This window comes from Protopterus annectens, chromosome 6.part0 (assembly GCF_019279795.1).
Source record: "Protopterus annectens isolate FY-2018-M chromosome 6.part0, PAN1.0, whole genome shotgun sequence".
Taxonomy (NCBI): domain Eukaryota; kingdom Metazoa; phylum Chordata; order Ceratodontiformes; family Protopteridae; genus Protopterus; species Protopterus annectens.
In genome coordinates, this window is record NC_056737.1 from 618,028,023 (window position 1) to 618,044,774 (window position 16,752).

The following is a 16,752-nucleotide window of genomic DNA, read 5'->3' on the forward strand; positions in this document are numbered from 1 at the left end:
ACATAGGAAGTAATCAGACCATTTTAAAGACCACAACAGATGCTGTGAGTAAAATATTCATCTTCCCACCTGGCAATGTTACAGTAAACATATGTTTCACGGAAGTTCATACAGTTTTATTTGGATTTGGGAACTTATGTGGACAGTGACCTAACTTTTGATCAACATGTGTCTATTGTTTATTATGGTCCTTTCTATATTGCATAGCTTATAAACAAAGGGATTTTTGTCTAGATCTAGGGATGTCACTGTCCCTCTTTACTCAGCCCTCATTAGGCCACTCATTGAATTTAATGTCCCCTTTGGCATGCATCTGTCCAGAAACCTGTAACAACTGAAATGCATACACATGTACCTTATTAAAAGGATAAAAGGCCTACATAACAACATGTCCAACATGAACCGACTCAAAGCCGTGTCACTACACTCGGTATCCTACTGACTGCTAAGAGGTTATGTGTCTGACACACAAGGCATCCTCTAACCCATTACTAATGGATTAATTGTACATGAGCAAGACAAACAACGTCAGAAATGCTAGGTCTAGAGATTAAAACCTCTTCTGCAACATCAGGAAAACAGTGTGGAGGGACAGATAACTCTCACAGAGGATACCGCTGCTGTGGAATAGATTCCTCATCCACATAAAACAAAGTTCATCCCTGTCCACATTCAACAACAACTTAGATCTATGGATGGGAAATAGAAAATTTACTCCAAGACTGCTCCCTGTACTACTAATGGACAGAAACTGCTCCTAAATGCTTTATCCTATGGATAAGTCCCCTCAAATTATCTGTAGTATAACTGGAGTTATTCTCATTACGAGTAACATGTAATTATTAACAATGGGATGGGCAAGGCCAATCTACAACCAAATTCGGTAGATTAGTTTGAGCAGAGAAAGGGAAAATAGCTCGACTTAAAATAGTCCACAAGGGCAGCTAGTCTAGTACTTGCCTATGCACCTATACAATCTATTAAATTGACTTATTATATACAAATAAATTTAGAAAAATAAAAAAAATGGAAATACAGACCATTTCAGTACCTTGGCTTCAATTGACCCTGTGATCAGATGCTTATTTTCCTCAATATTTCTTGTGAGCAAATCCTGTAACTCTTCAAGATCTGTTACTGTAACATTAGCCCTAAAACAAACAAAAAAAATATATCTGTTAAAAACATTTTTGCAATAAAATTCTACAGCCTTAAAGTTTCAAAATGTACTAGTACTGAAAATGCACATGGGCATGTGCGCGTGCACACACACACACACACACACACACACACACACACACACACACACACACACACACACACACACACACACACACACAATTCTAAAACATGAAGAGAGATTCAGTTCTGCTACTGAAAACAAGGTGCCAATCCACAGACTATAAATGGCCCCATAAAACTGCATTGTTTATCCTACAAATTTTTAACATCCCCAACAGTCTCAATACCCTGGTCTTAAAAAAAAAAGAAAAAGAAACATCTTTATTAAATTATCATGTATTACATAGGCAAACAAATTTATGCAAATGAAAATAAACCATAGCAACACAATTTCAGTTGCAAACATTATACATTACAAATTGTACCAACACAACTGTAGCTGCAAACATTATGCATAACTTTTAACATATCAGTCACTGTCAGTCAAGCATTACAAAGCTCATTCAAATCCTGCCTTCTTTTAAACCTTGTTCCACTTCTGCATGTATTGATCCCACATTTCCCAGTTTTTCCCTATGTAATTTGCTCCTATCCTTTTCTAAAGATCCCAGTTCCAGTTGATTTATCTCTGTTACGATCTTCTCTACTTCTACTAGGTTGGTTTAAACTTTGTTTTCCATTTTCTAGTAATTGCTTTCTGGCAGCCATCATAATTAAAATCAGCAAGGCCTTACTATGTCTACATAATTCCGATTCTGTATCATAGCTAAAAAAATAATTTCCCTAGTTACTCCAATTTGCTCATCCAGCATCTCAGACACAGCAGTCTGCAGGAAATCTTTAAAATTGGCCAACTCATTAGTCTCCAAGAAAATAAATTACCAGTTACCTCTTTCTTCTGCATCACGCCTCCGACATTTGCGGTCTACTTGAGGAAAAAAAATTTGAAGTTTGCTTGGGTCATAAAACTATCTTTGTAAACACTTCCAGGCAAAGATCCTAAATCATCTAGATTTTGTTGCATATTTGGATGACATGCATATATCCCCCATTGTTTCTTTGTGAATTGCTTATCCAATCTCACTTCCCAATCCTTCCTAACCTCCTCTGATTGATTCTTATAGTTATCATGCAATATTTTAAATGCTTTACTAATTATTCTTTTTTTAATGGCAAATTCTGTTCTAGATTCTACTAAGAACTCTACCAGTGCTGGTCTTTTGTGTAGGACCTCCCTTTTGCTTTCTCTTTGTCTATACTACAATATCAATTCTTCATATGGAAGGCAATCTCTAACCTGCAGTCCAAATAAGTTCTCAGAGACTTCCCATTCTACTAACTTTACCTCTCTACTTATTTGCTACCAATACCTTACTTCCTTTGCCATTTTCTCCAATATATTCCTGCCCCCTCTGGCCTATTGTCTGTATCCCTAATTGCACTCATCCCTATCAGCAGAAACTCCTTTCACCATTCCCGTGTTGGCTTAGTTCTTAGAAGACTTTCAGCTACTTTATGAATATAATATTCTTTATGATTACTGTTCTCCTTAAAAGTCTGCATACAAAATCCCAGTCTTTCCCCGTTACTTGAGCCCCCCCCCCCTGTTTCATCATCATCACCATCTCTTTCCACTTTGAATTATAATTTTCTGCTTGTGCTATATATATATATATACACAAGAGCCTTAACTATGTTGCTTTGAAATACCCCTTCAACTCAGGTAATCACAATCTGCCCTGTTTTATTGGAAGAATAAGATTATCCCAATTGACTCTTGCCGTCTTCCCCGCCCAAATAAAATCCTTCAGCACCATATTTAATTGCTATCCACAACTTCTCCTCTGATAAAATGTGTGTGACCTTTGTAGAAGACTAAAGATACTAAAAACATGTTAACTGCTTGTATCTTACTACCCATATCCATATAACAGGGCTTCCATTTTCTCAGTTTTTGTATTACCGTTTTAGTCTCTTCCAGCATATCCTTAGCTGCCACACAGATCATTTTAATCCATATTCCTAGATTCTTCATTTTATCATGCCCCCATAAATATGGATATTGCTGGATCAATTTGTATGTGGGTACATAATTACCATTATTGCTTTTGCTTTAGCTTCAGTAATTTTGTATCCTGAAAAGGTATGAAACTGTCTCAATACGTTCCACAGCACTGTAATGTCCCTTTCCGGTTTTGTCAGATATACAATAATGTCATCTGCAAATAGAGCCAGCTTTTCTTGACTACCATACCAATTATATCCTTGAATTTCTGAGTCCCTCATTTTCTAGAGCCAGCTTTTCTTGACTACCATACCAATTATATCCTTCAATTTCTGAGTCCCTCCATTTTCTAGAGCCAGCTTTTCTTGACTACAATACCAATTATATCCTTGAATTTCTGAGTCCCTCATTTTCTTTGGCAATAGTTCTAAATATAATACAAATAAAGGGGAGAAATGACACCCCTGCCTGGTTCCTCTGCTCAAGCAGAGATTATCAGAGAGGACCCCACCCACTTTAATTTTTGCCTCCTATCCTTCATATATCCTCCTAATCAACTTCATAATTTTATCAGGGAATGCAAATACTTCCAATGCTCTTCTCATAAAATCCCAGCTTACTCTGTCAAATGCTTTCTCTGCATCAAGACCAACCACCAACAGTAGTACTTCATTACATTCTGCTTCCCTCTGGGTCATCACTGTTCTGTTACTGTTGTCAAATGTTTGCCTCCACGCCACAAAACCACATTTTCCTTGTGTATCAATTTTGGCATCACTTTTGCCATTCTTTTAGCCATTATAAACAAACACTTTAGAAACATGACTTAGTATTGAAATTAGCCTGTATGAAGACAGAGCTGATGGATCTTTACCCTCTTTAGGTATTACAGCTACCAAAGCTTTCTTCCAGGATGTTAGTACTTCTTTTCGTAAAATACTGTTAAACAAAACCTTCCAGATCTTTTTCAGTTTTTTCCCTCATAGCTTCCAAACTTCCACAGGAATACCATTTATTCTTGGGGACTTTCCTGTAGATTGGTTATACATTACCATTTTATCTCATCTCCTCCTATCCAGTTAGTAATTGAGCCTCATCTACCTCTAACCTTGGCATATTTAATTCTTCCATAACATTTCCATTTGTAACTTTTCTTGATTTCCATATTTCTCTGCTTTATACAGACTTTCATAGAATTTCCAAATATTTCTAATACTTCTACAGGATCCATCGTTATCTTCCTTGTTATAGGCTCTGTAAGCTTGGTGACAGTCCTTTCTACTTTCTGTTGCCTGAGTCATTGTTTTAAAAGTTTTTGTGCTCTGGAGTTATCGAAAAACAGTTGCTTAACAGCAATCTTTTGAACTCATGTATATTATTGAGGTAATTCCTTATTTTCTGTTTAGCACTCTGCAGTTGCTTCTCTTCTTGTTCTGTGAGATTCCCCCTATTTTCCAATATTTTAACATTTGTCAGTCCCTTTAAATAATTCTTGTTACTTCTTAACCATATCTCCCTTTCTTTTTTTCACCCTATTTTTAAATTCCACTTTAATTTTATCCCACTCCTTAGCTATACTTTCAGAAGTTTCTATTTTCTTTAATAGCTCCTGAATAATTTCCACTACCCATTCCTTAAATTCCTCTTTTCAACAGATAAGTGGGAAACCCTCAGTGTCTCATTTTTATTTCATTACCCTGTGTTTTTATTTTAATTATTATTTCCGCATGATCTGAAATAGTTATTGTGTACGTATCAAGACCTTCAATTAAATGCAGATGTTCCTGTGAAATGTAAATTGTCTAGCCTAGCCCAGTTTGTGTTTCTTGGGAAATAATATGTATATTCATGCCAAACTCATAGTACCAAATTCACATCTTCCATGCCAATTATTTTCATACATTTCTTTAAAAAAATCTACCCTCCTTTGTTGTACTTTCCCTTTGGGCCCCCAGACGCATCTTCATTGTTGCAAATCAAATTCCAGTGTCCACCTTGCTGAAAGCTGATTATTTTTCGCAGAATTTTCTGAAGCTCCATTATAACAGTTTTCAGTGGAATATAAATACATGCCAGTATAATCCTCCTCCCTTGCCAGTAGCATCTTAGTACTACAAATCTACCATTATTGTCTTTTTTGCCTCTTCTATTATTATTGGAGCTCCTCTTGCAATTAAGATAAGTACTCCTCTCTTACTTTGCCCCAGGCATTCCGCTGAATAACCATCCTGAAAACCTTTATTTTATCAAATTCACATGTTCAGTTCTTTCCAGGTGTGTATCCCGTAGCATAGCTATTTGCACTCTACATTTTTTTAATGTAGTTCACTACTCTTTCCTTTTTTGTATTTTTCTGTGAGACCATCAACATTTAAAGCCATTATAGAAAGAATCATATTCTGGAGGGATTATTATTCCCACCTTTTATGTATAACAGCTTTTGTATTAAATGCATACACTATTTGGCAAGTTAATCTTTTATACAATTGTTTGTCATCTCCATTTCAGCCTTACAGAATGCTTTGTTTTATTGAAAACCCTCAAACAAAAGTACACACACGCCTCCAACACCCCCCTAAAACCTATTAAATTAATAATACAGCTCAGATGGTATAGTGGTACATTGCTCTGAGTAGTGTGTACAGGGTCCTGGGTTCGAGACTTGATAGGGCTGATTCATTGTATGGGAAGTCTAGTCCATAAATAAACAGACTTCCCATACATGTCAAACAGAGCACCTCACTGGCCCTCTTCATGAGAAATCTTGATGAGTGGATGGGAAATAGAAAATTGTCCCCAGGGATCACTCCAGTGGCTCTACTCGACAGAAGCACTGGGAACCAAGGTCGGGTGGCACAATGCCAGTGTAATCCTATGGGCTAGGCTTGTAAAGGCTCAGCCTAGTACACACCTATGAACCTATAAAACCATGTGCATCTTCAAATACTGAGGTTTTACCTTCCCAATAGGAACAAAAGTTTCAAACGGACAGTCACACACAGACTCGAGCTAAATAGAAATAAAGATTATCCATGCTAAGACGCATGGTAGAGCCTGTGATTCTAGTAAATGCTGTCGGGTTTTGCCTTACCTTTATAGCTCTCTCAGCCGGGAAACACTTGAATGCTTTCAGAAAACATTTTCTTCAAGCCATTTCTCTTTATCAGATTGTATGCTAGAAAAACGAGACCAGAATATTCCATATTCTCTTACATTTATTTTATTTCTGTTAAAATGTATTGCTATATAAAGCTAATGGCCTTAACCCAGTCATCCCCATATGCAGGAATGAGAAAAAGCACACAAAATTTTCTTTTGTCATGCTCTTTTAGCCAGATCATATTTTTTCACATTATAGTGCCTACATTTCTTAAAACTGAACAAGAAAGAAAGAGAGGAGAAATGAAGAAAACGAAAAACAGGAGCACTTATTTACATTAGTATCCCCATTACACTTAAAAATAGCTGATAAAAAGTTTACTTAACATGCAAAGAAAATCATGCATCAGTTAAATATTACTTCTAAGGAAAAAATAGCTGATAAAAAGTTTACTTAACATGCAAAGAAAATCATGCATCAGTTAAATATTACTTCTAAGGAAAAAAATGTGTTTTACTTACAGTTAACTCTTTCCCCTCCTCTTCCCCTCTCCCAAGTATTTTTCTGAACATTAATGATGTGAAGTTGGTCATATGCTTTAGAGTCCACTACAAGTTTAACAAAGTCCAAAAAAGTCCAATATTTCAAATGTTCCTGTTCTGTCCTGTTTCAAAATATAATTATTGCTTTGTAATCCCAGATTTGTCATTTTCCAAGTTATGGATTTTAGCATCCAAATGTTAATGACATGAAGTAGGGCAAGTTTAACAAGCCCAGGTTAAGTCTAATATTTCCAAATTTTCTTTTTCTATTCCTGTTATCTCCATCTCCAAAACTCTACCTCTGCTTCATCTCCAGTATACTCTCAGTTCTTCTAATGAACTCCTGTGCTTTTTTCCCCTCTCTCAAACATTTTCCGTTGAAACACTGGGAAAGGTTTCACTGGCAGTCTCTCTGTGGTCTTTATTACCAAAAGAACAAGAAGCAAAATCTCCTTCTGTTTCACAGCTCATTTCTTGCTGGACAAACTTTTGTATTTCTTCCTAAGCATAAACTTCATCAAAAAATGTTTTTGTTCCTCCAGGGAAAAATATTTTGAAGATAGCTGGGTACAGCAGTTTGAATCTCACACCTGCTTCTTGATATTCCCTAAATAATGGAATAAATTTATTCCTCTTTTGCCTGGTGTACAATGAGTAGTCCGTCATTCTCCTCAAACTCTCTGCTGTCTCCCACTTTTAGTACTTTGTCCTTCCGCCACAGAATCAACTCCTCCTGCTGGCGGGATTGCATAATTATTGCTAAAGGTCTAGGTTGTTTTCTCACAGCCAGGTTTGGAGCATACACACAATGTGCCGATTCAATTAACAATTCCTGTTGTGGAATACCAGTCCAGTTGCTTATTTGTGCTTTCTTGAAATTAATAGTCTGTTCTTTCCAGCTTCTCAAGTACAGCAGACAATCTCAGGTTTTCCCTACATGCTCTGTCCTCTAATTCTATTATTTTTGAAACATCTCTTCTTGTGCAGTCCAATATTCAGCCAGCCTTTTTTTCATTCCACTTCTGAGTTTTGTAGTTTTATCACCTGATCTGAATATCTACTTCACTTCTTCCATTTTTTTCCAGCCTTTTATTGTTTGAGGTGATATACTCCACCAGTGTTTCATTTATTTTAGGCAGGTCTGTATGCAGTTGCTTTATACTTTCCTCAAGGTTACTGGAAGTCATGTCTGGAACTTGCACTTTTTTTGCTGAACAGCTACAGTACTTTTCCCAGTCAGTGTTTTTTCTCCCCTTTCTGAAGCTGATTTTCCTTCAGGTCCTCTGTATTTCTTTTTTTTTTTTCTGGCATCCAGCCAGTGCACTTACTAGCCAGTTAACTGAAATTTACTCAGCAAGTCTGAATACCCTGGTTCTTATGCTAATATTAATCAAGTGTTAAAATAAGTCAAACATGCCTAGCATATTAGATGCAACTTAACTGTCCAACTTGTCTCACAAAAACATACCACAAATGGTTAAGTAACCTAAAACATATAAATATGCAGATCAAGGATCATCTACTGTGCAGAGTTCCTGTGAGCAGCTAGCCTTTGTAAGGTTATCCCTATTCAACCATATTCTCCAAATGGCACAGACTTCCACAGAACTTATAAACAGTAAGTATCAGGGTCCTGCTATGACCAAGGTAAAGCAAAACTGTTGAATGACAATCCTATGTTCTCCTCCAGATGCCACCAGGTGCTCTGTCTGTCCTTCCTCACCTCCAAATGCTACCAGGTGCTCTGTCTGTCCTTCCTCCTCACCTCTAAATCCCACCAGGTGCTCTGTCCTTCTTCTTCACCTCTACCACATGCATCTGCTTTCCAAACACCAAAATGTATAAATACTATAGCTCCTCTCTTCACCCTCAGATGTGTAAACCTTATGTTTCCTGAGCTTTCACCAAATACAGACATTCCCCTTGCTATCCTAGGAATTTATATGTACTAGCTTCATTTTCCAATCCAGATATAGCATGCAGAAATGAATACAACCTTCCAGCTTTAGCCTTAGTGTCACTCATTCTGGGAAGGAATCGTATGCAGAATCCTCCTGGCCTTTCTCCAGACTAAAACATCATTAGGGAAGTGGGAAGATTATGAGTCTAAAGTACAACACTTATGTGACATATGCATCATACATAGCATGATATCGTATCAGTGGGAAAGATGTAAACATTCAGCAAGGAATGGCAGCAAAGTATTGTGTAAGTAAACAAAAATGCCTGCACCTGACCACAGGTCTGTACAATGTGTGCCTCCATGCATTAAAGACTGCTCTGTAAAGCTCCAGCCCTACTTAGGGCAGAGACCCAATTCTGCCCTCTAGCATTTTTTGAGCTAAATCCTTGAGATAAGCATTGGCATAGCATAAAATATGTTTGGAATCCAAAGACCCTTTATATCAGAGAAGAAATTCAACAAAGATACCTGCCAAGGTGAAAGAGGAAGGGAAGAAGAAATTGTGCTCAACAGCCAAAACCCTCCAGCTTTAGACATACAGGACAAGAGGCTCAAGCAGAAAACTGACAACCTAGGGAGGATACCAGTGACCAGCTCTTAGTGTGCTATGCTATCCAAAAAAAACCTTTGCCATTTGTCAGTATAAAGTCTTTTGAGTAGAAGGCGTCTGAACTGCGCTTAAAATTCAAAATGCACTTTTGAACAATACAGACCCCTAACCACCACTGGAAAGACAGGTATCACATGTTGCCAGATTCAACCTGTGTAAATTAGAATTACTCCAGTTTGATGGGAAAAAAATAACATATTCTTGCATGCCATGAGGAAAATGTATAGGTAAACTAATCTCTGAAGTAATCTACCAGGTCAAACAAGGCAATCAAAAATCTTGTCACTCGATGAATGAGCCTAGTGATGAAAGTTACTGGAGAAAAGATGAAGAGGAGACCTGTGGGCCATGGCACTATCACTGCTGCCTGAAAACTGTCAACCCTGCATTATACGAAACAATGTCTGTTTGGCCATGCAAACAGACTGCATTACTGGCTGTCCCCATTTATTAAACAAGAAGCAGAATAAGCACTGGAACAGAGACCATTCATGAGGCTTAAGCAACCATGAAAATGCCTGTCTGCAAAACAGCTTAGCTCACAAGTGATGTGTGCTTGAATTGCATAACCCTATACCTTTTAGCTTCACTGATGGTTGCTGGACCCTATTCTCCTTTGTTTGTTTGCACACCCCACTACTCTCAGGCAACAAATAAGACTTTTCAAAAAAAGCAAAGACTCAAAAATGTTGAAAATCTAATTATACAGCCCTTATCTTTAAAACATTTGGTCTCATTGTAGTACCATAACCCCAGCATCAGATTTTTTATTTATTTTTATTTATTTATTTATTTAACATTTGTTGACCGGGAAAGTCCGACTAGGTTCCATAGAGCCTATTTTCAGCGGAGGCCCGGGGAGAAATGCTCCAGATGATTGCCGATATGGACCCCACGGCCTGGCAGAAGTACATGTTGGTCAGTTGGGTTGTGAGGTTCCACTAAAAGATGCAATGATGACTACTACCACCTTAGAACAGCACTAAAGTATGCAGAGGGCAAAATTATAGTTCCTGGGAACTCGTGTCCACTGCACTTTGAAACTCTACTGTAAAAACTTAATAGGGAGGTAAATAAATGGAATCATGGGAATGGCAGCTGCTTTGTACCCCGTGTTTAAGCCACACAGCTTCACTTTCTTTTTTTTTTTTATGAAGCACATCTCCCAAGCTCTTCTACAAAAAGAAAAATGAGAGACAGAGAGAAGCAAAGCAATGTCACACCATAAAACAGCTTAAGATACAATAAATATGTAATATACCATGTATGCAATACACTATTTAACTTGCCAGTAACCAAAGTAAAATGGACAAATACAAAAAACTAACAATAATAGGCCAGACTACAGCTCAGGAGAATTCTGAAAATGTTAAGATAATTTAATGGGAATGTAATACTGATATTAAAAGCAAAACAGCTGCCAGACACAAAGTTGACACATAATTCATGCTTCCTAGACAAATGTAAAATGAAATATCATGAACTCCTAGCATATTCCAATAGAAAATCCAGTGAGTCAACAATTCTCAAACTCCAGGAAAAAACACAGGAACAATGAAATAAAATAAAGGTAATTCTTTACATACTCTGTCACAGGGCAATCCACACACAGCCCAAGAAACACATCTTGCAACAAAGTTGTAACAAAATATTACAGAAACTAACAAATATGTATTGGTCTCCAAAGATTCAGACCGTTGATGCAGAAATGTCCCCAAATCTGACCAAAGTAAGAAAGGAGCTCATACAGGTACAGGTACACAGCAGACTTTGTTAATCAGTAAGATATGAACTTCCTGGAAAGTACAAGCCTCTCTGACAGCCAGAGAAGACACTGCTGAGAACAGGGAACCAGGTCTGCCAGGGCAGATAGGGTATATTTAGAATTATCTAGGCCTCGAATATTCAGAAAGTACAGTTGTGTACACTTACCATAAATGTAGATGTTCGAGTGCATTCACTGTGTCCCTTCTTCCATGACGTCAAGTCGTCAGGGGTATAAAACATGCAGCTGATGTCATTACATCAGTTTTTCTTGCCCCAGATGTCAGGTGCCCCCCTAATGGGAAGCAATTAAAAAGTCCAAAGATATACCTCCAACAAAAAAGCAAATACACCAAAAAGGCTTTTAAGCATAGCAAAGGAAAGTAGAGGTATAGCCAAAAGAAGTTAGGGGGCTGGAGGGAGGGTAACCAGGACTGCAACAGTGAATACACTTGAACATCTACATTTATGGTAAGTGTACACAACTGTACTATGTTCTTCGTGTTTCACTGCTGCAGTCATTACATTTGGGTAGATTCCCAAAGCTATGGTTGGGAGGAGGAATTTAGATAGCATTAGGGCCAGTTATAAGGTCCTGCAAGGCTGCAGTGGCAAAGCCAGCTCTGGATTTAGATAAAATTGGCAAATGATAATGCTTGGTGAAAGTATGTACAGAACTCCAGGTAACAGCTTCTAGGATGTCCCTGGTAGGGACGCCTCTGAGAAAGGCTGTAGAGTTAGATGCGGAGTTAGATGCTGCCCTGGTGGAGTGAGGTCTAATCGCCTGGGGGATAGGTTTTCCATGGTGCTTGCAGCAGAAATGAATGCAATGGCTTATCCATTTTGAAATGGTTTCCTTTGAAATAGCCTTCCCTTCTACCCCTGTAGCAAATGCCACCGGCAGTTGTTCAGATTTCCTTTGAGGTTTAGTCCTGTCCAAGTAAAATCTAAGATGTCTGTACACATCTACGGAATGCAGTATCTGTTCCTCTTTATTCTGTGGATTGGAAAAGAAGGTTGGCAAATGAATGGACTGATTAAAAGTCACACTGGATTCCACCTTGGGCATGAAGGATGGATTGGTTCTGAGGGACACCCTGTCCGCATGAAAGATGATGAAAGGCTCCACTGCCATAAGGGCCTGTAATGCAGATACCCTTCTAGCTGAAGTGATTACTAAAAGGAAAGCTGTTTTCCAAGAAAGAAATTTTAAGTTTGCAGTAGCAGCTGGCTTGAAAGGAGGTAGAGTGAGTTTCTCCAAGACAAAGTTAAGGTCGCAGGCTGGGGTTGGAGCTCTCCTGGGTGGTCTCAAACTTTTGGCCCCTCTGAGGAACTGCTTGAGGAGTGGATGAGAGAAGAGGGGAGGTTCTGTGTTATAATGAGCTGAAAAAGCTGAGACGTGGATTTTAATGGAGGAAAAAGACAGGCCCTTGTGAAGCATTTCAGTTAAGTATTGTAAAATCTGAGGTAAATTGGGTGTTACTGTGCTCATCCCTTGAGATTGGTTCCAGGCACAGAATCTTTTCCATTTTTCAGCATATGATTTTCTAGTACTAGGCCTCCTTGCCTCTAAAAAGATATCCATTACAGGTTTTCTGAGGGATGGTAAAGGAGAGATTAAGTAATTAGCCAGGCTGCAAGGTTCAGTGTTAGAAGCGGAGGGTGCAGAATCTGGTTCCCCTGCTGAGACAGCAGGGAAGGAGTCTTAGGCAGGTGCCATGGAGATAACCGTGACACACTGCGCAGAAGAGGGTACCAGTGTTGGTGCGGCCAGTCTGGAGCAATCAAAATCATCCTTGGTTTATCCTGTTTGATTTTTAGTAGTACTTGGGAGAGCACAGGCAGAGGGGGGAAGGCATAGACTGATAGGTTTTTCCAGCTGAAGGACACAGCATCCACTTTCCAGGCTTGTTTGTGGGAAGTCCTTGTGCAAAATTTGTTCAATCGGTAGTTCTGGGGAAGAGGCAAACAGGTCTATATCTGGGCTCCCCCATTTGCTTGTCAACATGTTGAAAGTCCTTGGTTCCAGTTTCCACTCGTGTGGGTCCATGAGGTTTCTGCTTAGTCCATCTGCCAGTGTATTTAAATTTCCTAGCAGGAATTGAGCTTGTAGGTGCACTTGGTAGCTCAAGACTGTGTTCCACAACGCCATGGCTAGTGTGCAGAGGGGGTAAGAATGTGTAACCCCCTGCTTGTTTATGTACCACATAACAGTGGTGTTATCCATCTTTACCATTAGTTGTCCTGGAAGAATGTGGTCCTTGAAGGCTGTCAGAGCATTCTGTACAGCTAACATTTCTTTTTGATTGATATGCAGGTGCATTTGACTTGGGTTCCATTTGCCCTGAATGCACTTCCCTGCCAGGTGAGCCCCCCATGCATAGTCTGATGCATCTGTTAGGGTTTGGGTGGCAGGGGGTGGTGTGAAAGGTAGTCCCTTGTTTTGGTGGCAGGCCTCTGCCCACCAAAGGAACTCTAGGCGTAGGCAAGGTATGATAGGAATCATTGTTTCTAGGTCCTGAGAATGTTGACACCATAGGCTTTTTAGATACCACTGTAGTTTCCTCATATGCAATCTTGCATATGGAATTAGAAGAATGCATGAGGCCATGAACCCCAAGGCCTGCAGTATTTGTCTTGCAGATAGCAGGGTTTTTGTGGCCACTTGTTTGAAGTAGGTTGTCAAATTAATTTGTTTCTCTGGTGTGAGGTAAGCCATCTGGAAAGTTGTATTCAAGCTTGCTCCCAGGAAAACAATTTGTTGACAGGGTACCAGTTGCGATTTCTTTTCGTTTATGGTGTACCCCAGACAAGTTAGAACCCTTTGTACAGAGGCCAGATGATTCAAAAGTATGTCCTGGCTTTCTGCCTGAATTAGACAATTGTCCAGGTATGGGTATATTTGAATATTTCTTTGCCTGCAAAATGCAATAACTGGAGCTAGGCACTTTGTGAATACCCTGGGTGCAGTAGATAAGCCAAAGGGCAGTTTAGAGAACTGATAGTGCGTGTAGCCTGCTTTGAAGCATAGGTATCTTCTGCGAGATTCCCTGATTGGGATGTGCAGGTATGCTTCTTTTAAATCTAGTGTTGCCAACCAGGCATCTTTGCCTAGCACAGGAAGTAACTGGGGAAGAGTCAGCATCTTGAATTCTGTAATCTCCAAAAAGGTGTTTAGAGTAGACAGGTCCAGGATAGAATGCCATGAATTGTCTTTTCTGGGTACCAGGAAAAGTCTCGAGTAGAAACCTTGTCCCTTTTCCTCTTCTGGTACCAGTTAAATAGCCCCCATGCTTAAGAGAGAAAGTACTTGTTTTTGGGCCTCTGTTCACTGATTTGGGGGAAGGTCCGGCCACCCGCTTGGTGTTGGCAAGGTGTGAAAGCGAAATCTGTATTCCTGGGACACTATATTTAAAACCCATTTGTCCTGGGTAATGAGTTCCCAATTCTTTGCATGAAGAGCAATCTTTCCCCCAAAAGGGGCAGTCAGTTGAGAAGTGCTTGGAAATTTTAAAAGGAAGTCATTGAGATAGTTTACCATAGGGGGGAGTCTTATTATCCCTAAATTTGGAAGTGGAGGCCCCCCACTGCTTAGTTCTGTGTGTCCCCTGGGACTGAAACCTGGGGTTTTGCTGTGTCTGGGTTTGGTTTGAAGACCTGGAAGGGGCTGGAAAGGACCAATTCTTAGAGGGCCAGTGCCTACTAAATCTAGGAGGCTGAACTTGTAAAAAATCTTTAACAGTTTGCATAGATTTTAGCTTTATCTTCCATCTTTTTAAGAACTTCCTCAGCCTTGCTGCCAAACAGGCGGTCCTGATTTAAAGGAGCATCTAACAATTTAGCTTTAACATGATCAGGCAAGATTGCTCCTTAAGCCAAGCATGCTTTCTGAACACAGACCCAGTAACAGCAGCCCTGCAAGAGGCCTCTAATGAATCAAAACCACATTGCAAAGTATGTTTTCCAACTTGTTCAGCAGAATGCATTAAATCCTGTAATTCTTTATTTTCCACACAGTCAGGAATCAACATCATTTTCTGTTTAAGCAGTCCAATAACATGTTGCCGATACTTTAACAAATGAAACTGGCAGTTTAAAGCCCTAATGGCCAAGGCTGCAGAAGTGTAAACCTTCTTACCACATCTATCCAGCGCCCTGGAGTCTCTATCAGAAGGGGTAGGATTTTTAGCAGTAGAAGCCTTAATGCCCTTGGGCCCCTGTGAAATAGGATTTTTAAAAAGGAACTTGTGGGACTCAGGGACCCTGTAGTATCTGTCAGGTTTTCTGGGAGCAGGAGGCAGGGAATCAGGGGCCAAACTAGATTCCGAAAAAGCATCATCAACAATGTCTAGTACCGGAGGAATAACTACAGGCCTATGCTGAGGTAGGAGAAGGAAATCCCCAAGCCTCTTTTTTGAAATAGAAAAATCCTGGCTTTCCCAGTGGAAATGCTCTCAGAGTACGTAAGGTTTCCCCAAAAGAAAAATCCTCAGGAGGGGAAGCAGAGGGAATGGAGTCCAATGCATCAGAATCTTCATAAGTAGATAAAGGCAAATCCAGATCATCAGAAGAATCAGAAAAAAACAGAATCTTAATCAGAAGATTCATAATCAACTTCAGTCCTAGGCCTCTTAGAAGGGGGGGGGGGGTTGGCTACCCCTGATTAGAGTTATTAGATCTTCAGCCATTCTTATCATTTGTTTTTTTAGGCACAGAGGCCTGAGCATGTGGCCTGGGCGTCGTTTTTTTAGGCATGGATCGAGATTTAGGCCTAAGTAAAGAAGGAGGCATTGATTTAATATGCAAGTCCATAGGCCTGAATACACCCTCAGAAGCCAGTGTCTGCACAGCAGCTCCGGACCCATCCAAGGTAGATACATCTGCAGGTTCCATAGTTGAAGCATCTCGTGGCATACCGGACTCCGAATGGGTCTCAGTAGAGGCCTGCGAATCAGAAGTAGCGGGCATCAGGGGATGCGAAAGCGCCTCACTGAGTACCGACGAACTGGTGACTGGCTTAGGAGAAGCGTCATTGGCAGTTTTGGACCTCGGCAGCCTGTCTCTGTCTTTATCTTTGCGTTTTTTCGGAATCCCGGTAGTCGGATGGCTAACCAACGACATTTCTGGATAATTAATTAAACAGAGAAACGAAATATTTAGAGGCAAAAATATACCGGCTAGTGTGCTGATTAAATAAAGCACAAAACCGACAGCAAGGTAATCGTGGTCAGGGCCTAGGCAAGGAATACAGTACGAATGAAAATCTTTATGAGGCATTTGCTTTCCACAAATAATGCAATTATTAACTTTTACTGACATTGGTAAGGAAGAAGAAAAAGTTTCCCCAATGGAGTACTTAGCTTTAGTTGAAGACTTTGGTTCTGAAACTCGAAAACGAAAATTTCAGGAGTCAGATGACTGGCACTTGCGAACTGCTTCTGCTTCGGGCACCGCACGGCAAGAAAGACTGATGTAATGGCGTCGGCTGCAATGTTTTATACCCCTGACGACCTGATGTCATGGAAGGGACAGCAACCGACGCAGGACCCAAGACTTTGTTAATCAGGCTGACTGAGGGCTACCTGC

The 16,752-nt window shown here is 39.8% G+C and overlaps 1 protein-coding gene across 1 annotated transcript in view; it reads right to left on the reverse strand.

Moving 5' to 3' along the window:
* VCPKMT (valosin containing protein lysine methyltransferase) overlaps positions 1-16,752 on the reverse strand; it is a 344,404-nt gene that overhangs the window by 291,267 nt on the left and 36,385 nt on the right. The window contains exon 2 of the mRNA XM_044074287.1: positions 1,041-1,151. Within this exon, the coding sequence (XP_043930222.1) occupies positions 1,041-1,151 (111 nt within the window). The remainder of the gene's footprint in view (positions 1-1,040; positions 1,152-16,752) is intronic.